Consider the following 22,353-nt stretch of genomic DNA (forward strand, 5'->3'; position numbering starts at 1 on the left):
GTTTTTTGGGAAAGGAAATGGCGCAGTATCTGTCTCATATATCGTTGGACACCTGAACCGCGCCGTAAGGGAATCGATAAAGGAGGGAGTGACAGAAGAAAGGAAGAGAGAGGTGCCGTAGTGGAGGGCTCCGGAATAATTTCGACCACCTGGGGATCTTTAACGTGCACTGACATCGCACAGCACAGGGGCGCCTTAGCGTTTTTCCTCCATAAAAACGCAGCCGCCGCAGTCGGGTTCGAACCCGGGAACTCCGGATCAGTAGCCGAGTGCTCTAACCACTGAGCCACCGCGGCGGGTATCTGCGAATTATCTGCGAATTATCTGCGAACCGCCTTCCCGCAGCCGCAGCTTGTCCAGTTTTCCGGCAGTCTTTGCTTACATTGTTTTCACGCGACAGCGTTAAGGGCCCTCCCTTACAAAATTTTTTAGAGTCTATAGACTATCCATAGACATCTGTCTCTAAAGTCTATAGACTCTCTATAGACAAACTCTAGAGAACAGCCTATAGGCAATATAAATCCCATAGACAGTCTATAGACGTATAGCCATACACTTTTAGCAGACTTTTGTCTATTAACTAGGAATAGACAAAAATAAATATCTATAAGAAGGCAATAGAGTGTATGAGAAGTCTATAGACTGTCTATAGACTATTGTTGTAAGGGCTGTGCCGCAGAAAAGCCGGCGTCGTCGTCGCTGTCAATGGCCGTGCGAGAAAGAATCTACGAAAGCTCCCCAGAGAAGCAATCTAGGTGGCAGGTGGGCTGTTTATATCACGTAAGCTTGTGACGTCATCAAAACCTGCCCATCGGGTTGTGAGGAAACCGCCCGCCGTGGCAAGAGGCAGTCAAAGTAATGATTCGTCGCTATGGCAGGTGCCCTTCCGGTGGCAGCACCTGCCATCGCACTGCATGGCGCGTCTCTTAACCGCTCCACCACTGCGGCAGGATTGGTTTGAGGACTCCTAGGTATCAGTGAATGCAAGCCGAGAATTAATCAGTATTAACCCATTAACTCTATCGCATCATACCCACCAATTTTTGCTTGTGACAGCGCGAGCTAATCATGCCACTTTTGCATTTTATCTTGATACGTGGAGAACGTTTTTTTCTCTGACGGCTTGTGCAGGTTTGTCTCATTTCAGAGTTTCGGGTGTTATTCTGGCTTGTTTTAATTTGTATTTGATTTTTGCTAGAGTAGTTTTCGTAATTTCTTTCATTTTTAAATTTATTTGCATTCTTAACTGAGAATTCACGGTTTGGGATTAGTCGCGACCCAGCCGTCGCCTTAGCCTAGTTCGTAAGGCGTTTTCAAACCCAGGAAATCTGGACTAACGCTTTTAGTTACCACGGCTGTCATCAACTGGCGCGTGGCGCTGAACGCTCAACATTTCCGCGGAGAGAGAAGAGAAGAAAGGGAATTTTAATGAAAGAAAGGCGGAGAATTTCAAATGCTGGCCGTTGTGCTAGAGTTTTTCTTGGTCTAGTCTCTCCCACTCCCTTCACTAATACTGTGGCGCTTGAGAGTATGTAGAATAAATATTTAAAAACCAGCTCGCTACTTTCTAAAAAGATCTGTATTTTTGTCCTTAATTTTTAAACACCACCGCGGTCAATTATCTTCCAGTGCCGGGGCGCGTCCCAAGGTCGACATGGAGCTGCCCATTCGCCAAAAGCCAGCAGCGGAGTCGGCGGTCCCTGCGAAATGAAGCGCACAGCGCACAGGTGGCAGCCGTCGCGGAAGGTCTTTTGCGATCGATTCTTAGCAGGTGAGCATAAGCGTGCAGTGGCGAGAATTCGCTGCTTGGAATTAGTCGCGCGACCCAGCCGTCGCGTTAGCTTTAGTGCCTACTGCGTTCTCAAACACAGGAAAGGTGGACAAACCATGGCCTCCTAGATCAGAAGTTTGTACTCGATTCTCGGAGACCTTGAACAGGCGCTTTTAGTTTCCATGGCTGCCACCAATTGCTGTGTGGCGCTGAACACTCAAAATTACCGCGGGAACTTCAAATCCTCGGTACTTTATATTGATATAAAATGCGGAGGAAGCATTTTAGAGGTAAGAATTTGCAGCGAGGAGGAAGCGGTGGCCATGATAGTCACCATGCTTCGCGCAGAATGTCGTCGCGCTGCCTAGTTTTCCCAAAGTTACAAGTTCAATATATCCCCATTGACGTACAGGGCGATAGCTACTGGTTTGGTTTATGGGGGTTTAACGTCTCAAAGTGATTCTGGCTATAAGGGACGCCGTAGTGAAGGGCTCCGGAAATTTCGACCGCCTGAGGTTCTACGGGCCTTCGGGTTATACGGACCAGTACATGGTCCTCTGGAATTTTGCCCCCATAAAAATGCGACCGCTGCGGCCGGAATCGAACCCGTGTCTTCCGGGCCAGCAGCCAAGTTCCATAACCACTGAGCCGCAGCAGCGGCTGGCGGCCAACAAATGACTCTACGTGTTGGGGTCCAGTAGTCTCCTTGTATATTCTCCCGCAAGGAGGAGGGTTGCGCCGAGGTCCGCCATTTTTGTTCCAAGCCCTGTGGGAAAGCTGCGCGAGAAGGGAGTTTGGAGTCACCCCTCCTGCTCCCTGAGGTGGATATAGTCGGATATAGTCGGATAACAAAGCAGACTGCGCTCAAGATTGTAGCTGCTGGTCATCTCCGGCTCATGCGTAGGACAATAATAATAATAATAATAATAATAATAATAATAATAATAATAATAATAATAATAATAATAATAATAATAATAATAATAATAATAATAATAATAATAATAATAATAATAATAATTGGTTTTTGGGGAGAGGAAATGGTGCAGTGTCGGTCTCACATATCGCCGAAAACCTGAACCGCGCCCTAAGGGAAGGGATAAAGGAGGGAGTGAAAGAAGAAAGGAAGAGAGAGGTGCCGTAGTGGAGGGCTCCGGAATAATTTCGATCACCTGGGGATCTTTAACGTGCACTGACATCGCACAGCACTCGGGCGCCTTAGCGTTTTTATTCCATAAAACCGTGTGCTGCGCGATGTCAGATATGTTGAAACACGTATTACTTGCACCTCGGAACTATAAGGAAGGTGATACTTTTCAGCATACATTCAACGAAGGCTTACTAAGAATGATTGAAAACTACTGTTTGGTTTTTGTTTTTAATTTTTTCCTTCTTAGAATTAAGATTTCTTCAATAATTTTTCAAGTTCAATGAAGTAAACGTCGGCAGGATCGTCCGCGTGCCCCTGATATAACCTACTACAGGATGCATAGCGGCCTTATACGTCGAGCCAAACCAATCAGGAATTCCTCTAAGTACTGCATAATATAATTTGTAGCCCCCCCCCCCCCCCTTTTTTTCGAAGGAAACACAATTTCAACCGATTCCTGCACTCCGAACAGATGTAATAAAAATCGATTTAAACCAAATTTATGCCCTAAAATGCGCCTTTTCAGAATGTGGTTTGCTAGCGCACAATGTTGAAGACATCGTACGGAAACTGGCCGATGGCGTGTGCTTATTGTAGGGGAGGAGTGTTTTCATTTAATGGTTGATGGTTTTACAGTTCTTTTAAAAGTTGTTATTCACGGTGCGGTTTAATCCGAGCATAATTTCTAAACGTATGTTTTGAAAGCGAGAGACCCGAGCACAGGAAATGATCGACCGGATCTCTGCGCCACGCTAATGATGTCGTGCTCCAAGGCTTTTCCCTCTTTCGAATGTACGCTATGATGTTGAATAAATGTTCTTCCAGCGTACAAACGAAGCAGTTAGGTTGAGCATGCACGTAAGTTCTGCACATGCATGGAGATCATAATGTTACCCAGGAAATAACTGCAATACTGAAGAAAAGAAATTAACAGTAACATCTAATTACATGTTTTGGCATTGCAACAATATTACAAGTTTGGATTTGTGGACCCCTAAACATCAGTCTACACACAGCCAGGCATCTCTTCGGGTCACCTAGCTGCTGGTTAGATGTTTCACTGAAGGTTTCTAGAAGTCGCGACAGGGACACTGTGAAGGTACATCTGAGTTGCCACATCCCCTCCAGTCCATGGGCGAATTTTATGACCGTCGACCCATTTTGGCCCCATGAGGCATCTAACTAAAATGCCTGTTCCGGTGAACTGTTCTTTAGAGCATCTCGGTCAATTCTGGGTAACGAGCGTTTCAAGCAAAAGTCAGATAACGTTAAGTCCTGCGTGAAAATGAGGGGCAATAGTTTTTATTTTTTTCCGGTAAAAAAAACTAAGACGAAAAATCCCTTATTATGCAAGATTTTGTTGAAGAACCTAATTTGTACCCGAATTTAAGCTAAGAAAAATAGCCCCTGATTATTAGCTCCGTGATGCAAAAAAAAAGTAAGAAAACAAACCCAAAACTGAAGGACTCTATGCCTAAGATGCGCAGTTGAGTCCGACGCCAATGTAACGCTACACGCTTCTTTGACATTGTTGTCACGGCGCCGTTGCTTTTGAGGTGCTATGCTTGTCTACGTAAACGTTCCGAAACACTTGCGTCACCGACGCTCTTTCCTTCCACGGACCTATCCCTTCAATCCGTGCTGTAGTATATAACACAAAACAGAGAGGGCGCCACGTACCCTAGCAAGCGTACGGGAGACAGGGTGCTGTGGGGAGTGCCGTAGCTTTCTTTTTTTTTTTCGTGCTCCCGTGAAGCTCATGCCATAAAAACAAAACAAAACAAAAAAAACGTCCGATGAGATTTTTCGGATGGCATAAGCCAATATACGTTAGTTTCTAAAAACATGGTAGATGCGGCAACTGTTTTAAACCATGTTAGTGTACGGACGGAACATAAGTGAACGGGGATACGAGCGGTCAGATGCGTCCCACATGGAAAGAAATAAAGCTCCTCCCTCAGCGTGAATTTAGTGTTCTGTTCCTTTTCCTACACCGGCAAGGACTCTGCAGCGGGGAGGGTTGTGCGGACCTGATTCCCCTAGGTATTGTTTGGGGACTCAGCAACCTCCCCCCCCCCCCCCCCCCCCCTCCACAGGTGCTAGAGCAGCACTGGCTGTCTAGAACCACGGTTACGACATTCCGATTTACATGTACACCATCATCCATCATGTCCGAAAGACGCGGGTTCGATCCCGGCCGCGGCGGTCGAATTTCGATGGAGGCGAAATCTGGAGGACCGTGTACTGCGCGATGTCCGTGCACCTTAAAGAACCCCAGGTGGTTGAAATTTCCGGAGCCCTTCACTACGGCGTCCCTCATAGCCTGAGTCGCTATGGGACGTTAGACCCCCATCAGGCATAAACCCTACATAAATGCGACTTGCAACTTACGATTACTGGATGGTCTTTTATAATCGCTAAGCGAGACAAAGCTGCTGCTGCCGCGTATTACACCTAGCTGTTGTGCTTTCACATCAGACTGGGCCATGACGGCAATGAGGCTGCCGACGCTGTGCTGGCGCACATCAACCAACGGCTGTCGAAGGAAGGGAACGAGTCGTGCGGTTTCTGCCCGGTGCAAACTCCCTCATCTTGCGACCCGCGCAAGCCTTACCGAGAGCCTGACGGAAGCTGCAACAACCTGGAGAATCCACAATGGGGACAGGCCTACTCCTGCGAGCGGAGGATCCTACCCGCTGGCTACCAAGACGGTGAGCCGACAGAATCCATTGGGGGGGGGGGGGGGGGGGACTGGCGCTTGAGCATCACCAGAGTACAGCTAGAAATATATACGATTAAATAACTCTGGAAATATTACATGTTCGAATGATGGTCTTTGGCTCTGTCACTTTGTCACTGACCAGCTGAAATTTGACTACTTGCTTTTTTTCCGCCTGTTACTGCTTGAATTTGTTGTCAACTTACTTCCCTTTCCTTTAAGGCCTTCCCCCTTGTGACCATGTTTGCTTTACCCGTTTTAAATGTATATGTGCTGAAGTTATTTCCACCGGACGAGTGAATTGTAATTAAAACTGCTCTCTCTTACCTCACTCGACTACAATTGTGTATGCATATTTGTAACATTTATTGTTTCAGTAAATTTATTTTTGTCTTTTTTCCTGCTTTATATATGCTAATTCCATGCTCTATCACTCTCGAGGAGTGAAATTTCATTGATTAGGGCTTACTGTGTGCTCTATTGTATTTTATATATAAGCAATGGCACTGTACCGCTGTCTAGTGCTTGGGGGCCTGCGGCTCTGTCAAGCTGTCATTATGACAGCTTTTACTGCCGGCCTCCAGTGTCATGTATCGTATATGACACGAATAAAGACATTATTATTATTGTTTTTATTACTTTAACGCTTATCACTTAAGCATTTAACGCTGAAGTTATGAAGGAACCAAAGATAGTTACCTTCACGTATTGATAGCTAGTATGTTCGCACAGTAAAAACTCAAAGTCCAAATTTTGTTAGTGCCTCTAGAAATTGAGAAATCGACACAGCTCCAGCAATTAGCATTTGGTACATCATGGGTTGCTAATCCGAGTTGTGCGAAATCTTGACTCGAAGGCCACGAACCGAGTTGAGGGCACGGCACGGGAGAATGTAGATAATTTTTTCTTCAACAAATCTCATCCTGTTTTTTCCGCAACACCTCTCAGAAAATGAGTGATGACGAAACGTTCTTAGCACAGCCTCCTGAGAGCGAAGCCAAACAGTTTGATCGGAAAGCACTGGCTACTGAGAACATGTCGATATCAAAATTTCCATGCAAGCTGCAAGTAGTAATGACTACTCGGCATGTAATTGGTATGTCGAGAACTCGTGACAGTGCGCGTTGAAGGGATATCCACCGTGGCGGCTCAGTGGCAACACACACACACACACACACACACACACACACACACACACACACACACACACACACACACACACACACACACACACACACACACACACACACACACACACACACACACACACACACACACACACACACACACACACACACACACACACACACACACACACACACACACACGCACACACGCACACACGCACACGCACACACACACACACACACACACACACACACACACACACACACACACACACACACACACACACACACACACACACACACACACACACACACACACACACACACACACACACACACACACACTTGCGTATGAGTCATGTGCGTACATGAGAAACCTTTAAAGAAGCTCTATACGTTGCACACAACGCTGAGGTAGGGTTATATATTCGCCAGTATATTACAGCGATAGCTGTTAGGCGGGCGTCCCTGGCTTGAGCGTCGGCGTAACCGGTGGGTGCGTACATGTCACGGTGAACCTGGGTCGTATAAGCCTATGGGTGGCTCTGTTTCGGATATCCACCTGCCAGTGCAGGTGTGCATCACTTGACCACTACTCCAATGTGCCAGGAATATATCCCCCAAAACAAAGCGCCTAAACAGCTATCGCTGAATATTGCGTTACACGGTCGTAACCGTCCTGTGAGTTTTTTTATCCAGGCTGAGGCTACTATTTTGGCTGCCTGAGAGCTCTAGCCTCAACCTGGTAAAAGCAGCGAGAAGAGGGAGAGTATGTCGAAGTAAATAGGGCTTGGTTTAGAATCATGTCGCGACTCTTTTCTCGTCTTAATTTGCAGGCGTCAGTGAGCCGAGGGTGAAAGCCCTCAGCGGAAACGCACTTCCCAGCGCCAGGCTGGTCTCCTTCAAGCTGCACCCGGAGAAAGACGTGCCGGACAAGCAGCTTACGCACCTGGCCATGGCCTTCGGGCAGTTCCTCGACCACGACATCTCGTTCACACCCACTAGCACACTGCCTCCGCTCGAGACGTTTGTGGGTGCGTACAGTCGCCTCCATACCTGCTGCTGCGGTTCAGCGACGAATCCCCGGCGGCCGAGCTTTTAGTTCGTAAACACTAATCCGATGGGTGTTAACCCCGAGCAAAGCCATCCGTTGTCGCGTTGTCCACCAAGCGCGAGCGCTCCGTCCCGCTGTAGTTGTTGTTAGCCTAACAAAAGATTGCACCTACCCACACTGGGGGATCGGCCAAGAATCGGGTGGCTATTCACCTGTACTCAGTTAACAAAAAAAGCATGCGAGAACGGACACCTGTGGTTTCTACCCCATGAACAGAAAATGGATGAGAGTTTTGCACTGTCCGGTATTCGTTGTCTTCTACATGACACTAATCCGGTGGTTTTGACCCGAGCAAAATCGTCTCTTGCATTGTAGTTGTTGTTGCCTGTGAAGCCATTAATGGCACATGTCCGCAGCTAGCCTAGCGCGAGCGATCCGTCCCGCGGCATTGCCGGCTCATCGTCGTCTTCTACGTAGCAAAAATCCGTGCTTTAGCACTGACTCTAATGCAGTGAACAGTCTCTGTAGCTTTTGAAGCGAAAGCTTCACTACGCCAGGTTTTCAGGGGGTACCTTCAGTGCAACCTTGAAGAACTTGGGTCGCACAATCCCTACGGGTGGCAGTGATAGGAGCAGCCGACTGCCAGTGCTGTGGCGCATCACCTAACCGCGGCCACACTGCGTTGGCAGGGGTATGAGGACTCGCCGCGATTATGAATGTTAAGTAGAAAATGAGCAATTCTGCATATACGGACATTAAACCACAAAATACATAGCGTCAAGCCCTCAAGGCGGAGCTTAGGTGCCTCCTGAAATTGAAGAATCACTGCCTGCTTTCGCGCGTCTGCTCGATTTAACTAAGTTAAACCCCTACCAATTTTTCCCCTGGGAGCTCTGCTAAGGTTGCCTTCATAGCCAAGGGTTGTAAGTATTTTTTTTCGCGATTAATCCTTTTTTGTCATTCTGCTACTAGCATTTGTGGCATGTGAAGTCATAACTGGCAGCTAAAGGAGAAATACCATTTCCCGGCTGTGCTTTTAAAGGAGGGGATCAGAAGAACAAACTTAAAAACAATTGTTACAAAACGCGGCCGCTGGTGTGGCCTCGCCATGAGAAAACCCCTTATTTTTTTGAGTCCTTGCTTTAGATTCCGCTACTGAGAAACGCCTAACGAGACTTTGAATGACCATACTAACTGATACATTGTAAAACGCTGTGGTTTCAGGAGCTACAAATTTCACAAGCTTAAAGGCAGGCGGAAAGTCTTAGTAAGAAAAGCGGCTAAAATTGTGCGCAGTTTTAAAAGCTACATTCTTGTTTACTTCGGTGTAAAACTAAGCGACACTTTGTACACTGGAAAAAAAAAAGAGGCAGAAAATAATTTTTCATGAGACTGCATGATAGCTTCGGCGTTGTGCTATAGATTGCTTGCCTGCCTGTAAAACTCAGGAAGTGTTCAGCTCGCGAAAATGCAGCGTTTAGGAATTATGTGTTGAACATCCACAGCTTTTCCAGAACATAATCATTAAAAAAACAGAGCTTTAGGGGCGCCAACAATGGTTGAGCTCCTATTTTTGTCGGGAGTGGACTGGACAAGGTGCAGTGAGCAATATGCATTTACGCTATTCGGACAACGCTACGTCCTGACTTGTGCTTGTAATATTGTAGAGAAAGTAGGGTTATTGCAGCTGCCGTTGACTTGAGTTGAGCTGCGTACTAAATTTCTCCCCCCACAGGCTCCCAGGCCGGATTCCCAAACGGCACCGAGAGTTTCAACATCGATGTTCCCCCGGACGATCCATTTTACTCCCGGTTCAATCGCAGCTTTCTGAATTTCACTCGTTCCCTGCCATGCTGTCATTGTCAGATGGGTAAGCTCCTCCCTTTGTAATGCTTGCGTTTGTGAGGTTAGAAAAGAAAACCCTTGCATTTTACGTGAACGATTTTCAATTGCGAATTATTTTTTACAGCTGCGCAGAAAACAATTTTTTTTAATAAGAGCACCGCAATGTTCTTATTGTACTGTTTGTGGCATGGTAAATAGAATCCACATTAAGAAAAAATGCGCTCACACGTAACTGAAAAAAAAAGTGAGAATAAAGCTGGGTGCCAGTCGCACGCTGACCTTAAAGGTTAAGTACTCGATCACTGTCACTTTTGTGTTTTCTAGGACTGTCTTGAGAACATCGCATCTAGTCTTATTTTTGCGTCCAGCAGAGTGGTCGGCCGAGAGACATGCAAAAAGTGATTTGAACGCCTTTTTTTTTGCGTGCCTATTTTTGGTCATTCTTGTATACTTATTACCTTTTATAAGTTGAGCAAGCACTTGTATACCTTTGGAAATATTTGCGTTGTAGAACAATGTCAGGAAAAAGCACTTCTGGTGTAATCAAACGCCAGCGCTTGACCAACCGTCTCAAAAAGGAAGACGCATACTGAAGAGTGTACCCTTAAACTCCTTGTGCCACCGAGCCAGTTCCTTATGAGTGCTCTCAATTTGAGATTTGTTCTGATCTGTGCGCCGCCGTGGTGGCTCAGCGCTTATGGCGCTCGGCTGCTGACCTGAAAGACGCGGGTTCGATGTCCGCCACGGCGGTCGGATTTCGATGGAGGCGAAATTCTCGAGGCCCGTGTACTGTGCAATGTCAGCGCACGTTAAAGAGCCCCAGGTGGTTGAAATTGCCGGAGCCCTTCACTACGGCCTCCCTCATAATAGGAGTCGCTTTGGGACGTTAACCCTCATAAACCCATTGTCCTGACTTGTTCTTGATTTCCCTGGGCTACGAGATTTCCTTTCAGACTGCGTAGCGGAAAATTAGACGCTCCTCCAGTAAACTATAGTTCTGAAGAGGTGAAAAGCTAAGGCTGTGTTCATCTTTTAGAGCTGTGGAATGCTGGAGAGTCTCACAGCGCGACCAAGGAACAAATTCCTTGGCACACAAGCTCTTGAAAGTAGCTCTGCACTACAGACACATTGATATGAATTCAGGAGTTAACCTATTAAGTGGATCGCGTATGAGACATGTAGACTTACCGGAAAAAAGTATACAGCACAAGAGGTTTGGTTCTATGCTGTTATGCGTGGCTCCGTAGCTCACCTAGCAGTCCAAAGGTTGGGAAAATTGAGCAATCGACTGTAATCTCCAGATCCGGGCCACGGCGGGATCTTCTTTATACGTCCTTATAAGTCGCTGAGGACTTATAAAGAGGCAGGCTGCAGGCCTCACAAGCAAACCCCATTGGGGCTATGTACTACTGACGGGGGGTGTACGTCCGTGCAGAGTCAGGTAGACAGCGGCCTCAGGACTTCGCGCTTCCTATTCTTTTTAGAGTACAAAAACAAACAAACAAACAAACAAGCAAACAAACAAACAAACAAACAAACAAACAAACAAACAAACAAACAAACAAACAAAGGGATTGGCTACTTCATGGCTTTTGTGCTTTTGAGATATGTTGGTATATCACGGATGAAGTATTCTTTTTACCGGTGCAAAAGTGGCAAAATACCCTCCGTCTGAGGAGTGATGCCATGTTCTAATATTGCTCGCTTTAAGTGGTTCAGAAATGTTTTCACTTCATATGCCTTGTAGCGATAAAATTAATCACTCATTCCAGATAGTTTTCTGCAGACAAGCTTCGGATGTCTCATGACTTTAAGACGAAGTTTCCAGAAGTGTAGTGGTGTTAGCTCTCGATTATCATTGCGAAGTTCTCGTTTGCTTGTACGGGTAGCTGACAACTTGTGTCGATGACGTCGACCGCTCCTAACAGGTCCGAGAGATCAAATGAATTCAAGGACATCGTTCATCGACGGGTCGCAAATTTACGGGATCAGCAAGGACATCATGGACAGCCTGCGAACGTTCGATGGCGGTGAGTGGTTGGTTCTTCTTTATGCGGTCACACAGTTTATCACGCCCAACAATTCTGGACAAAAGCATTTTTAAATGGGAAACAGTTTATGAGCGGAATTTTTTTTTTCAGATATTGTAGATTTCACTACGACGATCAATATATCCGCACATCTCCTGTCATCACGCTTGCATTTTTTTTTTGCTATTAACGTGTTTGCTCGCTTCAGAAACGTTCCCCATTGGTTTTCTATGGCAGTCTTAAATGCTCGGTGCGGGCGATGGAAACTCTATAAGAGATTTTTCGACATATCAGAAGAATGGATAGTTGCCTTCAATATTTCTGTACTCAGTACTTTACCGTTTTCCAATATTCAAAATTTTTATCCAAGGATGTTGGACATTGTAACCGGCAGTTACAATCGTGGGCGAATGCATTTCATAACTCGTGCCCTGATATTTATTATTTTATTTTTTTATTTACAGTATACTGCAGACCCTAGTTGGGTTCTGGAAGGAGGGGCAAAAAGGCATAAAAGAAATACAGCAAATAACATCGCAGAACAAATATAAATAATGGCACAGAACAAGAAACAAGCACTCAGCAGCTGTCAACAAGCAATTTTGTCAAAGGCATTGATGTTGTTTAGTAGATCAGGCGGGAGTTCATTCTATTGTTGTATTGTGCGCGAAAAGAATGAGTATTTAAAAACATCGACCCTAGCGTTGTACGGTGTAAGTGATTCCAGGTTATGACTTCTTGTTAGTCGCGTTGTGCTGGGTTTAATAAATCAATCAGGGCTCAAGAAAGTTTGTTATTTTTGAGTACGAAAAGTAGCTTCAACCTTTGAATTTTTCTTCGTGTTTTCAGTGTCTGTATGTTGTGTTGCCCCATGAAAGCGGTTAGTGTGTCAGTGGAACGGTATGGTAACTTATCTGCTATGGTGCTATGGTAACTTCTAACCCATATGAAGTTCTATCGTATATCGCTTTCCGGCTCACCAGAGTTCGCGGCTGGGCTCGCGCGCTGAGGCCTTTTATAATCACACGTGTAACTTCGCACCAAGGCGAATGTTATGCGTTTTGTATGCTAAGCAGGGGTCACACCCAACGTCTTCGAGCCTTTCATTCCGCGGCAGGTCGGTACGCCTTGATGCTGATTTTGGGCTCGAGGCACTTCTTGAATTTGTTTTTGTCTTCATGTGGTATCCTAATTTTGGATCTTAACTTCTTTCACCTTCCCATAGCAGTTCGGCAGCAGTATCGAGGCTTAACGTGATTCTTCCTTTAATAATCTTGAATAAATAAAATACAACCGTGGTCACTAGTGGATTTCATTATATTCCGAAAGGCAGTATTCAGGGGAGTAGTTCTCGCTCCGAAAACCTCGAATGAAGAAAATTTAGCAATAGCTGCATATGTCCCAGGCACATCAGGCTTTCGTTACAGCCTGGACAACTAGGTCAGGCTCATTGGACGAGGGCGACCAGTGGGAAGTGCGCTATTTGTGTTATGCTCGCCTCACAACGCCTTACAACCCGAAAGGTAGACCCCCCCCCCCCCCCCCCCCCCCACACACACACACACAACTTCCTCCGTGTGATGGCGCAAAACAAAATCAAAACACAAAAAGAAAACTTCGAGCCATCTTGCTGTCATCCATAACGAAGAAATAAGAAAAGCAGTAGGGGCGCAGCCACGCCACGAAAGCGCCCACTTTAAGACTGGAAAGATCGGCTAGAAAGAAGACCCACATGAAAAAACCGTTATCCATATGGACCATCCTTCCAACTCACACGAGGCTTTTCACGTATCCACAAAGACATCGACTTAGATTATACAGGAACTCCGGGTGAAATTCAGTGTGAAAGAATTCAACTGCGTCACGTGATAGTAATAATAATAATAATAATTGGTTTTTGGGGGAAAGGAAATGGCGCAGTATCTGTCTCATATATCGTTGGACACCTGAACCGCGCCGTAAGGGAATGGATAAAGGAGGGAGTGAAAGAAGAAAGGAAGAGAGAGGTGCCGTGGTGGAGGGCTCCGGAATAATTTCGACCACCTGGGGATCTTTAACGTGCACTGACATCGCACAGCACACGGGCGCCTTAGCGTTTTTCCTCCATAAAAACGCAGCCGCCGCGGTCGGGTTCGAACCCGGAACTCCGGATCAGTAGTCGAGCGCCCTAACCACTGAGCCACCGCGGTGATCGCAGAAGGCATGTTCTCGAGACCCCTATCTCCGCGGCACACATGGACAACCGTAGACATCAGGTGAAGGGCAAAATTTCCGGTCACGACAGAAAATGGAGACGATCCTGTTTACCTCGTATAGAGTCGGCTGTGCGGCCATGGTTGATAAATATCTCGTAGATCCCGATGGAATCACTTCCTAGAGCGCGCTTCCCCAACCGTCTGGATGAACTTGAAACTACTCCGCTCTTGCAGGGTTGCTGAAGTACGGGACGGTGAACGACTCAGTCGTACTACCCCCGAGCCCGGAGCCCGAAAATGACACCTGCAGTCGTCCCGACGAAGGCAAGATCTGCTCGAGAACAGGTAGCAGCTGTTTCGGTCTACACTGCAGTGCTAGACGAGTGACATTATGTATGACCAGAGCATCGATGTCTTGATCGCATATATGCATAAAGCGCACGGCATCGTTAAATCACTTCGTAGTTTTCGCGTTTTTTTTTCTATCTAACATGTGCAGCAAGCTCGTGAGAGAGAGAGAGAGCGAGAGAGTTAGAGATAGATAGATAGATAGATAGATAGATAGATAGAGAAAGAGAGAGAAAGAGAGAGAGAGAGAGATAGATAGATAGATAGATAGATAGATAGATAGATAGATAGATAGATAGATAGATAGATAGATAGATATAGAGAGAGAGAGAGAGAGAGAGAGAGAGAGAGAGAGAGAGAGAGAGAGAGAGAGAGAGAGAGAGAGAGAGAGAGAGAGAGAGAGAGAGAGCCAGTGGAAGGCAGGGATGTGAAATTTTTGAATTCTTGCGGCTGTGCGGTGGCCGACTGTCAGCCACTAAGAAACGAGGCGAATTCTTTCTTGCACTCTGCAGCGTCGGTGTACAACGAGGGCGAAGTGTTATTGACAAAATACCGCAAATACAACCCCGTAAAGCTCCGAAGCCTGCGTATTGGCGCCTAGACCATTTTACTCCAGTCTTGCACTCTGTCTCTAAATAGAGCTGGTACCGCCCCTACCAAATCACTTCTAACACCTCTCATTGCCGATCCTAAATCCAGAACGTATACACGGCCTTTCGAAAAGAAATGTTGATAGCTGGAATGGGCTTTTTTATTAAAACAAGTTCTCTCTTTTTCTCTAGTGCCACCTAAATTTTTAATGCTGATTGGTCGATGTTGTCCCCAGCAGTGCGCGCAATTGTATGGAGCGCATGTGAACTGCAGGCGTAACATTGTCGAATTCTTGGGAACACTGATTAAGGCGATCTTCCTACTGTGCCGACTGTACAGGAAACAAGGTTAGTGGCTGCTGGGCAGTGCAATATATCCTCATACAGAGATTCTCAAAATTATGTAGATATTTGCTGAAAGAGTGGGTCAGCCACAGTGGCCATGACTAGCAGTGTGAACTGCTTATTTTACTTGGTTAATAACTGAGCGGAAACGTTTATACAGCTGCAGAAGTTAGCTGACGCCGCGATGGAGACTATTGCACTGCTGAAAAAAAATATTAAATAAAGCTCAATATTAGTAGTCCGGAGGCTATTGTCTCTAATGTTCATACAGGTTTTTTGATTGCAGAGTTGGATAGTTGTGCTCTCACCAAGCAAGCTAAATTATTAATTATGGTTTGCTGCTTCTCACTCTTGAATACACATTGTCATCGGAAAGCGTTTAGTACTACGCGTGTTTTGAAATCGCGCAAGTAACTCTCAGGGGCTTTCTTCGAACCAATTTTTTACACATTTAGGCAATTTCACATTTTGGGAGGAATATCAGCAAAGCCGGATGTGAAGTTCATACTTTCTGGTATTGCTGTGGTGGGTGAAAGACTACAGTGTCAGCTTTTCCTCGAGTTAACTGCGTGAAACTGTATTGCTCTGATCACAAAAAAAGATAAAAAAAGAAAAAAAGATGCACGAAACTCCCGCGGAAAACCTTTGGGTAACTCCGGCAACTCGTACTACACCGAGTTCTCCACTATAAAGCAGCAGAGTCATACCCTCATGTACTCTTTGGGGAAATCCTTGAAGACGTAATATATTTATTTCAATAGAAAGATTACCAGCGACGGCATAGCCACTTCAGTACAAAGAAGAGTATACAGCTGTCTCGCATCATCGCAGGGTTTTATTACAGCTGTAACCCAGCGTTTTGGTAGCAATCTTGTCTTCCTTGAATATTTTACATTCGGAGTAAAACTATAATAGCGTGTGAAGGCGACCGCAAATGGTGGGGGCAGAAGCTACAAACATTTCGATAACAAAAATAAGCAAGTCGAAAAAAAAATAGAGGCTAGATTTCGACCTTGGTCCCCTCTTTTGGTCCCAGGTGACTTCAGGAGCAACCAGAATCCGGGCCTCGTGACGATGCACACGCTTTTCTTGAGAGAACACAACCGAATCGCCAGGAAACTGGCTGAAAAGAATCCCGACTGGAACGACGATGTCGTCTTCCAAACAGCCAGGTGAGTTTCCCCTAAAATCATTGATTAAAATTTCCTCCTTTAAAGGGACACTGAGGAGAACCCTATTGAATTTTTTTTGTTAGCAATATCTGATAGTTCGGCATTTCATGACTTTGTTGACGCTTGTCCGGGAGCGAAAGATGCATTTATTTCAAAGAAATTTGGATTCGAAGTTAAAAATTTTTTTCCCGCCGCTCCGATTCAAACTCGAGAACTCTTATGACGACACGGGAGAACTCTTATGACTACACAGAACGGAGTGACGTGAAACGTGACGTAAACGGAGACTCCGTGATTTCTGCTAGGTAGCGGTGCGGTGCGCAACCTTTTTTTTTGCAAGCCTCAGAGATTCGTGACTTCCATGAAGTAAGGAAGATTCCTCCATGGTGGCGCCTCTTGTTCTAGAAAGTCATCACGCTTCTACTTGCGAGATTGGCCTGTGGCGGCGATACCTGCATTTTGGTTCTTGCTATTTTCTACATTACAAGAGCTTTGTTTTCAGGAAGAGTGGCGTTTTTGTGATCACGACCTGGTATTCTATGGATACAAGCCAACTTCAATTTCTCCTCAGTGTCCCTTTAATTGAAACAGATAAATGACTTTCGCGGAGGTTGCGCACCACCGACTGCCTGATTTTAGTTTTCGGTGAAGAATTCCGCATTTCGCGATTTCGGACACTGCGCCTCTCACTTCGAGTTATCTGTTAATGATATTAGTAATATTCTGACACCAACCAATACCATCGGAGTTCCTTTTTTGTGTACACTATTCTCACAGGAGGATAGTCGTGGCATGCTTACAAAACATCGTCTACAACGAGTATCTGCCGGTCATTGTTGGTCCGGACGCCATGACCAAGCACGATCTGTGGCCGCGCAAGGATGGTTATACGAATTATGACTCGAGTGTTGACGCTACGATCATCAACGAGTTCTCCACGGCTGCCTTCCGCTTCGGGCACTCGAACATCCAAGGACACTTCGACATGTGAGCATTTGGCTTGCCTACTTTTGGTTTTGTTGCCGCCACGATCCGATATTGCTGCTTTCACAATTTCAGGTCAGGAATTCCTAGTTAAAGGGACGCAATCGATAATGTATTGCTTGCTCCTGAAGTTATGGAAAGAAAAATGATAGGTGTAACGTTAAGAGAACGGAAGCGGACAGAGTGGGTGAGGGAACAAACGCGGGTTAATTACAGCCTAGTCGAAATCAAGTGGAAGAAATGGGCTTGGGTAGGGCATGTAATGCGAAGGCAAGGTAACCGCTGGTCCTTAAAGCTAACGGAGTGGATTCCAAGAGAAGGCAAGCGTAGCAGGGCGCGGCAGGAGGTTAGGTGGGCAGATGAGATTAGGAAGTTTGCAGGCATAGGGTGGTCGCCGCTGGCCAATGACAAGGTTAATTTGACAGACATGGGAGAGGCCTTTTCCCTGCAGTGGGCGTAGTCAGGCTGATGATGATGATGATGAAATAAAGGACACAAATAATCATCAAGCGTGAACATCGAGCCTGGTCTCGAACCGCACAGTCGGCTCTTCAACTTCCACTCGCCAACTACGGCATGCTTGCACTTTCGGGGCAATTCATACAACGAAGTTTTTTGCATTAGCTGACAGTACGTACCAAGTGTTGTGTACGCTCTCGGAGTTTCAGTGTAGGGTCCGTTCACATGCAATGCCGGTCACACGTATAATCTGCGTCACTCTTGTGTAGAGCGCTCCAGCAATCTGCACAACAGTCAAAAGTGAAATTAGAAGATAATTATAATAAGAATAATTGGTTTTTTGGGGAAAGGAAAAGGCGCAGTATCTGTCTCATATATCTTTGGACACCTGAAGGGAAGGGATAAAGGAGGGAGTGAAAGAAGAAAATTGGATTTAGGTGTAAGAAAATGGGACATCTCGGTGGACACCTGAACCACGCAGTAAGGGAATGGATAAAGGAGAGACTGAGAGAAGAAAGGGAGCAAGAGGTGCCGTAGTGGAGGGCTCCGGAATAATTAGTGCTTTGCGAGCAAATTGCTTGTGACCACCTTGCTTGGAAGCTTATGTGGCTCTACTTCCTTGCAATCGTAGCCTTTTAAAGCTAGACGCTACGACAAGATGCCGATTTTTATGCAGGAGAGGACACCGCTCGAGTGTCCTGCACGTAGGACGCCGCTGTTTTGCACAGTCATTCTAATTGTTTGTCTTGCGAACGCTCGTACCCGCTAGCGTAAGTTCAAGGTGACCTAAACATTTAACGTGCAAGAGTGACGCTGTATGCTTTCAGGTTTGCGCGCTGTAGGCGTGCAGAAAGAGCGCCCAGTCTTTTCCGGAAGTAGCGAATAGATTCAACCACATCGCGTACATCGATGTTCAGCAAGAAAAGCGTACAAGATTTGAGCACTGTGAGGAATAATATTGTACGTTTACTGAGCTGACAAACCGTGAGCATGCATAGGGTACTTTACTCATAAAAAAAAAAACGTTGACTGTGTCCTTACAGTTTATGCATCAATATATCTATTGTACCTCCAAGATATCTGGTCCATCATGATATCTGTTTCTGCCTGTCACAACCTCCGGTTTAGCGCGGGCTTCCTCCGACAATTATTTATTTACATGACGGAAGCCAACAGTCAGCAAAGCCAAGAAGCATAGGGGATGTTTTTATCTTTTTCATTTGTGGAATTAATTAATCAGAGATTAGTAGTGTAAATAGTCAATCACTTAAAGATAATTGACAGGAAAGCAGAACAAAAAACAACCACATGCCACCGGTAGGATCCGAACTCACGACCACCGAATTTCTGTACGGTGCTCCACCAACTGAGCTACGGCGACGGCTGTGTAATCTTCAGCTTTCGGGGTATTAATGTGTAGTGTAACTGAACCATGAGAGTGTTCACCAGCGCCACCCTCTTCCATAGCGGCGGACGTAGTACATCCTGTATTGCCGCGAGTGCCACGTAGGAACGTGGTCAAAAGTTGAGGGTGGTTGCTGTTCGAGAATTTTCTTATGCTACCTATGGCATCAAGACTGCCAGAAACGAGGACCTCATTAAATTATTAAGGAGACAAGTGAAATGAAAAAGAAGTGTTCGTTATCACATACATGGCGGAAGCCGACAGTCACATAAGCCAAGGAGCATAGGGGATCTTCCAATTTGTGGAGCTAATGACAGATTAGTAGTGTAAATATTCAATCACTTAAAGATAATTGATAAGAAAGCAGAAGAAAAAACAACCACGTGACGTCGGTGTGATTTAGATTTTTATGTATTACATTTCTTCTTTCTCCTCTCTGCCTGCTTGCATTCCGTCACTTCTTCAGCTGTTACCTATATTTTGAGGTAAAAGTTGCTCTTAAAAAAGGTCAGCGTTGACCCTTTTAGGGTTTGGACACTGCCTTTGATGTTGTTAGTTTGTGGTGTCTTGTGTTATTTTGTTCGTTTTTTTTTCTTCAACTGTGCTTTCGCTGTCAGGGTGTTCCATTGTGTGGTTGTTTAAGAAGTCTAATTAGTTGAAAGAAGTGTCACCCGCCCTTTGGTTTAGTTTATATTTTGCTTTTCCTTTCTGAAAAATGCGTCTATCTGTACCGCGTAATGTTTTCCAGCAGGCATTCTAGCATACCTCGATTGGTCCTCCTCGCCTTCACGGCAGAGAGCCAGTGGTAAATACCTGTAGGCCAGGCAGAAGTTGCGCTCTGCGAAGTCAGACTCCGTGTTCTTCAAACTGCTAATTGTCGGGCCATTGTCCTAGTGACGGCAGTAGCAGCTAAATCATTTCACCTCAAACGCTTTAATTGCGTTTCCTTTCTGGTTCGCAGAGTTAACGAGAACGGCACTGCAGCGGGAGCCATTCGGCTTAAGGACATCTACTTCCAACCCTTCGAGTACAACAATGTTACGGACGGTGTTTTGCGGGGATTCGTTAGGCAGCCAATGCAGGCTACTGACAGGTAATCGTCCTCTATCTTGCCTTTGTTCCCTTCGGCATGACGCGTTATCGAGCGCTCGAACTTGGCAGCGGATATACGCATTCTAAGAAAAACCCCCTTTGTAAGCTGTTTTGCTGTGCTGGTACTATAATAATAATAATTGGTTTTTTGGGGAAAGGAAATGGCGCAGTATCTGTGTCATATATCGCTGGACACCTGAACCGCGCCGTAAGGGAAAGGATACAGGAGGGAGTGAAAGAAGAAAGGAAGAAAGAGGTGCCGTAGTGGAGGGCTCCGGAATAATTTCGACCACCTGGGGATCTTCAACGTGCACTGACATCGCACAGCACACGGGCGCCTTAGCGTTTTTCCTCCATAAAAACGCAGCCGCCGCGGTCGGGTTCGAACCCGGGAACTCCGGATCAGTAGTCGAGCGCCCTAACCACTGAGCCACCGCGGCGGGCTTTGCTGGTACTATCGGCCACAAACGTTTACGGGATTCGTGTTCTCGGGGAAAAAAAGGGAGGGTTTTTAACGTAGTTGAACTGAGTAGAAGTGCGAAAGTATATGTTTAGCCTGGTGGGCTGATGGCTTCACTTTGCTGGGTCGTTGGCACCTCTGGCGACGATATTAGTTCAGCAGTAGTATCAATTGATGAAAACCACGATGTGCAATGTACAGCGTGAGAATGTGTATATTAGTTCGCTAGTGGTGTTAGTTGATGAAGTCGACGATGTGCAATGCACAGCGTGAGAATGTGCATATTAGTTCGATAGTGGTGTTAGTTGATGAAGACGACGATGTGCAATGCACACCGTGAGAATGTGCATATTAGTTCGATAGAAGTGTTAGTTGATGAAGATGACGATGTGCAATGCACAGCGTGAGAGTGTGTATATTATTTCGATTGTAGTATTAGTTGATGAAGATGACGATGTGCAATGCACAGCGTGAGAGAGCGTATATTATTTCGATTGTAGTATTAGTTGATGAAGACGACGATGTGCAATGCACAGCGTGAGAGAGCGTATATTATTTCGATTGTGGTGTTAGTTGATGAAGATGACGATGTGCAATGCACAGCGTGAGAGAGCGTATATTATTTCGATTGTGGTGTTAGTTGATGAAGATGACGATGTGCAATGCACAGCGTGAGAGAGCGTATATTATTTCGATTGTGGTGTTAGTTGATGAAGATGACGATGTGCAATGCACAGCGTGAGAGAGCGTATATTATTTCGATTGTGGTGTTAGTTGATGAAGATGACGATGTGCAATGCACAGCGTGAGAGAGCGTATATTATTTCGATTGTAGTATTAGTTGATGAAGATGACGATGTGCAATGCACAGCGTGAGAGTGTGTATATTATTTCGATTGTAGTATTAGTTGATGAAGATGACGATGTGCAATGCACAGCGTGAGAGTGTGTATATTATTTCGATTGTAGTATTAGTTGATGAAGATGACGATGTGCAATGCACAGCGTGAGAGTGTGTATATTATTTCGATTGTGGTGTTAGTTGATGAAGACTACGATGTGCAATGCATAGCGTGAGAGTGTGTATATTATTTCGATTGTAGTATTAGTTGATGAAGACGACGATGTGCAATGCACAGCGTGAGAGTGTGTATATTATTTCGATTGTAGTATTAGTTGATGAAGATGACGATGTGCAATGCACAGCGTGAGAGTGTGTATATTATTTCGATTGTAGTATTAGTTGATGAAGACGACGATGTGCAATGCACAGCGTGAGAGAGCGTATATTATTTCGATTGTGGTGTTAGTTGATGAAGACTACGATGTGCAATGCACAGCGTGAGAGAGCGTATATTATTTCGATTGTGGTGTTAGTTGATGAAGACTACGATGTGCAATGCACAGCGTAAGAGTGTGTAAATTATTTCGATTGTAGTATTAGTTGATGAAGACGACGATGTGCGATGCACAGCGTGAGAGAGCGTATATTGTTTCGATTGTGGTGTTAGTTGATGAAGACTACGATGTGCAATGCACAGCGTGAGAGTGTGTATATTATTTCGATTGTAGTATTAGTTGATGAAGACGACGATGTGCAATGCACA

The 22,353-nt window shown here is 45.6% G+C and overlaps 1 protein-coding gene across 2 annotated transcripts in view; it reads left to right on the forward strand.

The window, feature by feature from the left end:
- Positions 1 to 22,353, forward strand: part of LOC144106334 (salivary peroxidase/catechol oxidase-like) — a 39,487-nt gene that overhangs the window by 11,437 nt on the left and 5,697 nt on the right. For both annotated transcript variants that reach the window (XR_013308975.1, XM_077639112.1), the window contains exons 3-11: positions 1,630 to 1,771; positions 5,400 to 5,632; positions 7,604 to 7,801; positions 9,557 to 9,691; positions 11,595 to 11,696; positions 14,126 to 14,236; positions 16,211 to 16,346; positions 17,124 to 17,333; positions 20,156 to 20,287. Coding sequence is in view for 1 of the 2 variants with exons in the window: in XM_077639112.1 (XP_077495238.1) it covers positions 1,630 to 1,771; positions 5,400 to 5,632; positions 7,604 to 7,801; positions 9,557 to 9,691; positions 11,595 to 11,696; positions 14,126 to 14,236; positions 16,211 to 16,346; positions 17,124 to 17,333; positions 20,156 to 20,287 (1,399 nt within the window). In the remaining variant the exon portion in view is untranslated. The remainder of the gene's footprint in view (positions 1 to 1,629; positions 1,772 to 5,399; positions 5,633 to 7,603; positions 7,802 to 9,556; positions 9,692 to 11,594; positions 11,697 to 14,125; positions 14,237 to 16,210; positions 16,347 to 17,123; positions 17,334 to 20,155; positions 20,288 to 22,353) is intronic.

Source organism: Amblyomma americanum, chromosome 10 (assembly GCF_052857255.1).
Source record: "Amblyomma americanum isolate KBUSLIRL-KWMA chromosome 10, ASM5285725v1, whole genome shotgun sequence".
Taxonomy (NCBI): Eukaryota; Metazoa; Arthropoda; class Arachnida; order Ixodida; family Ixodidae; genus Amblyomma; species Amblyomma americanum.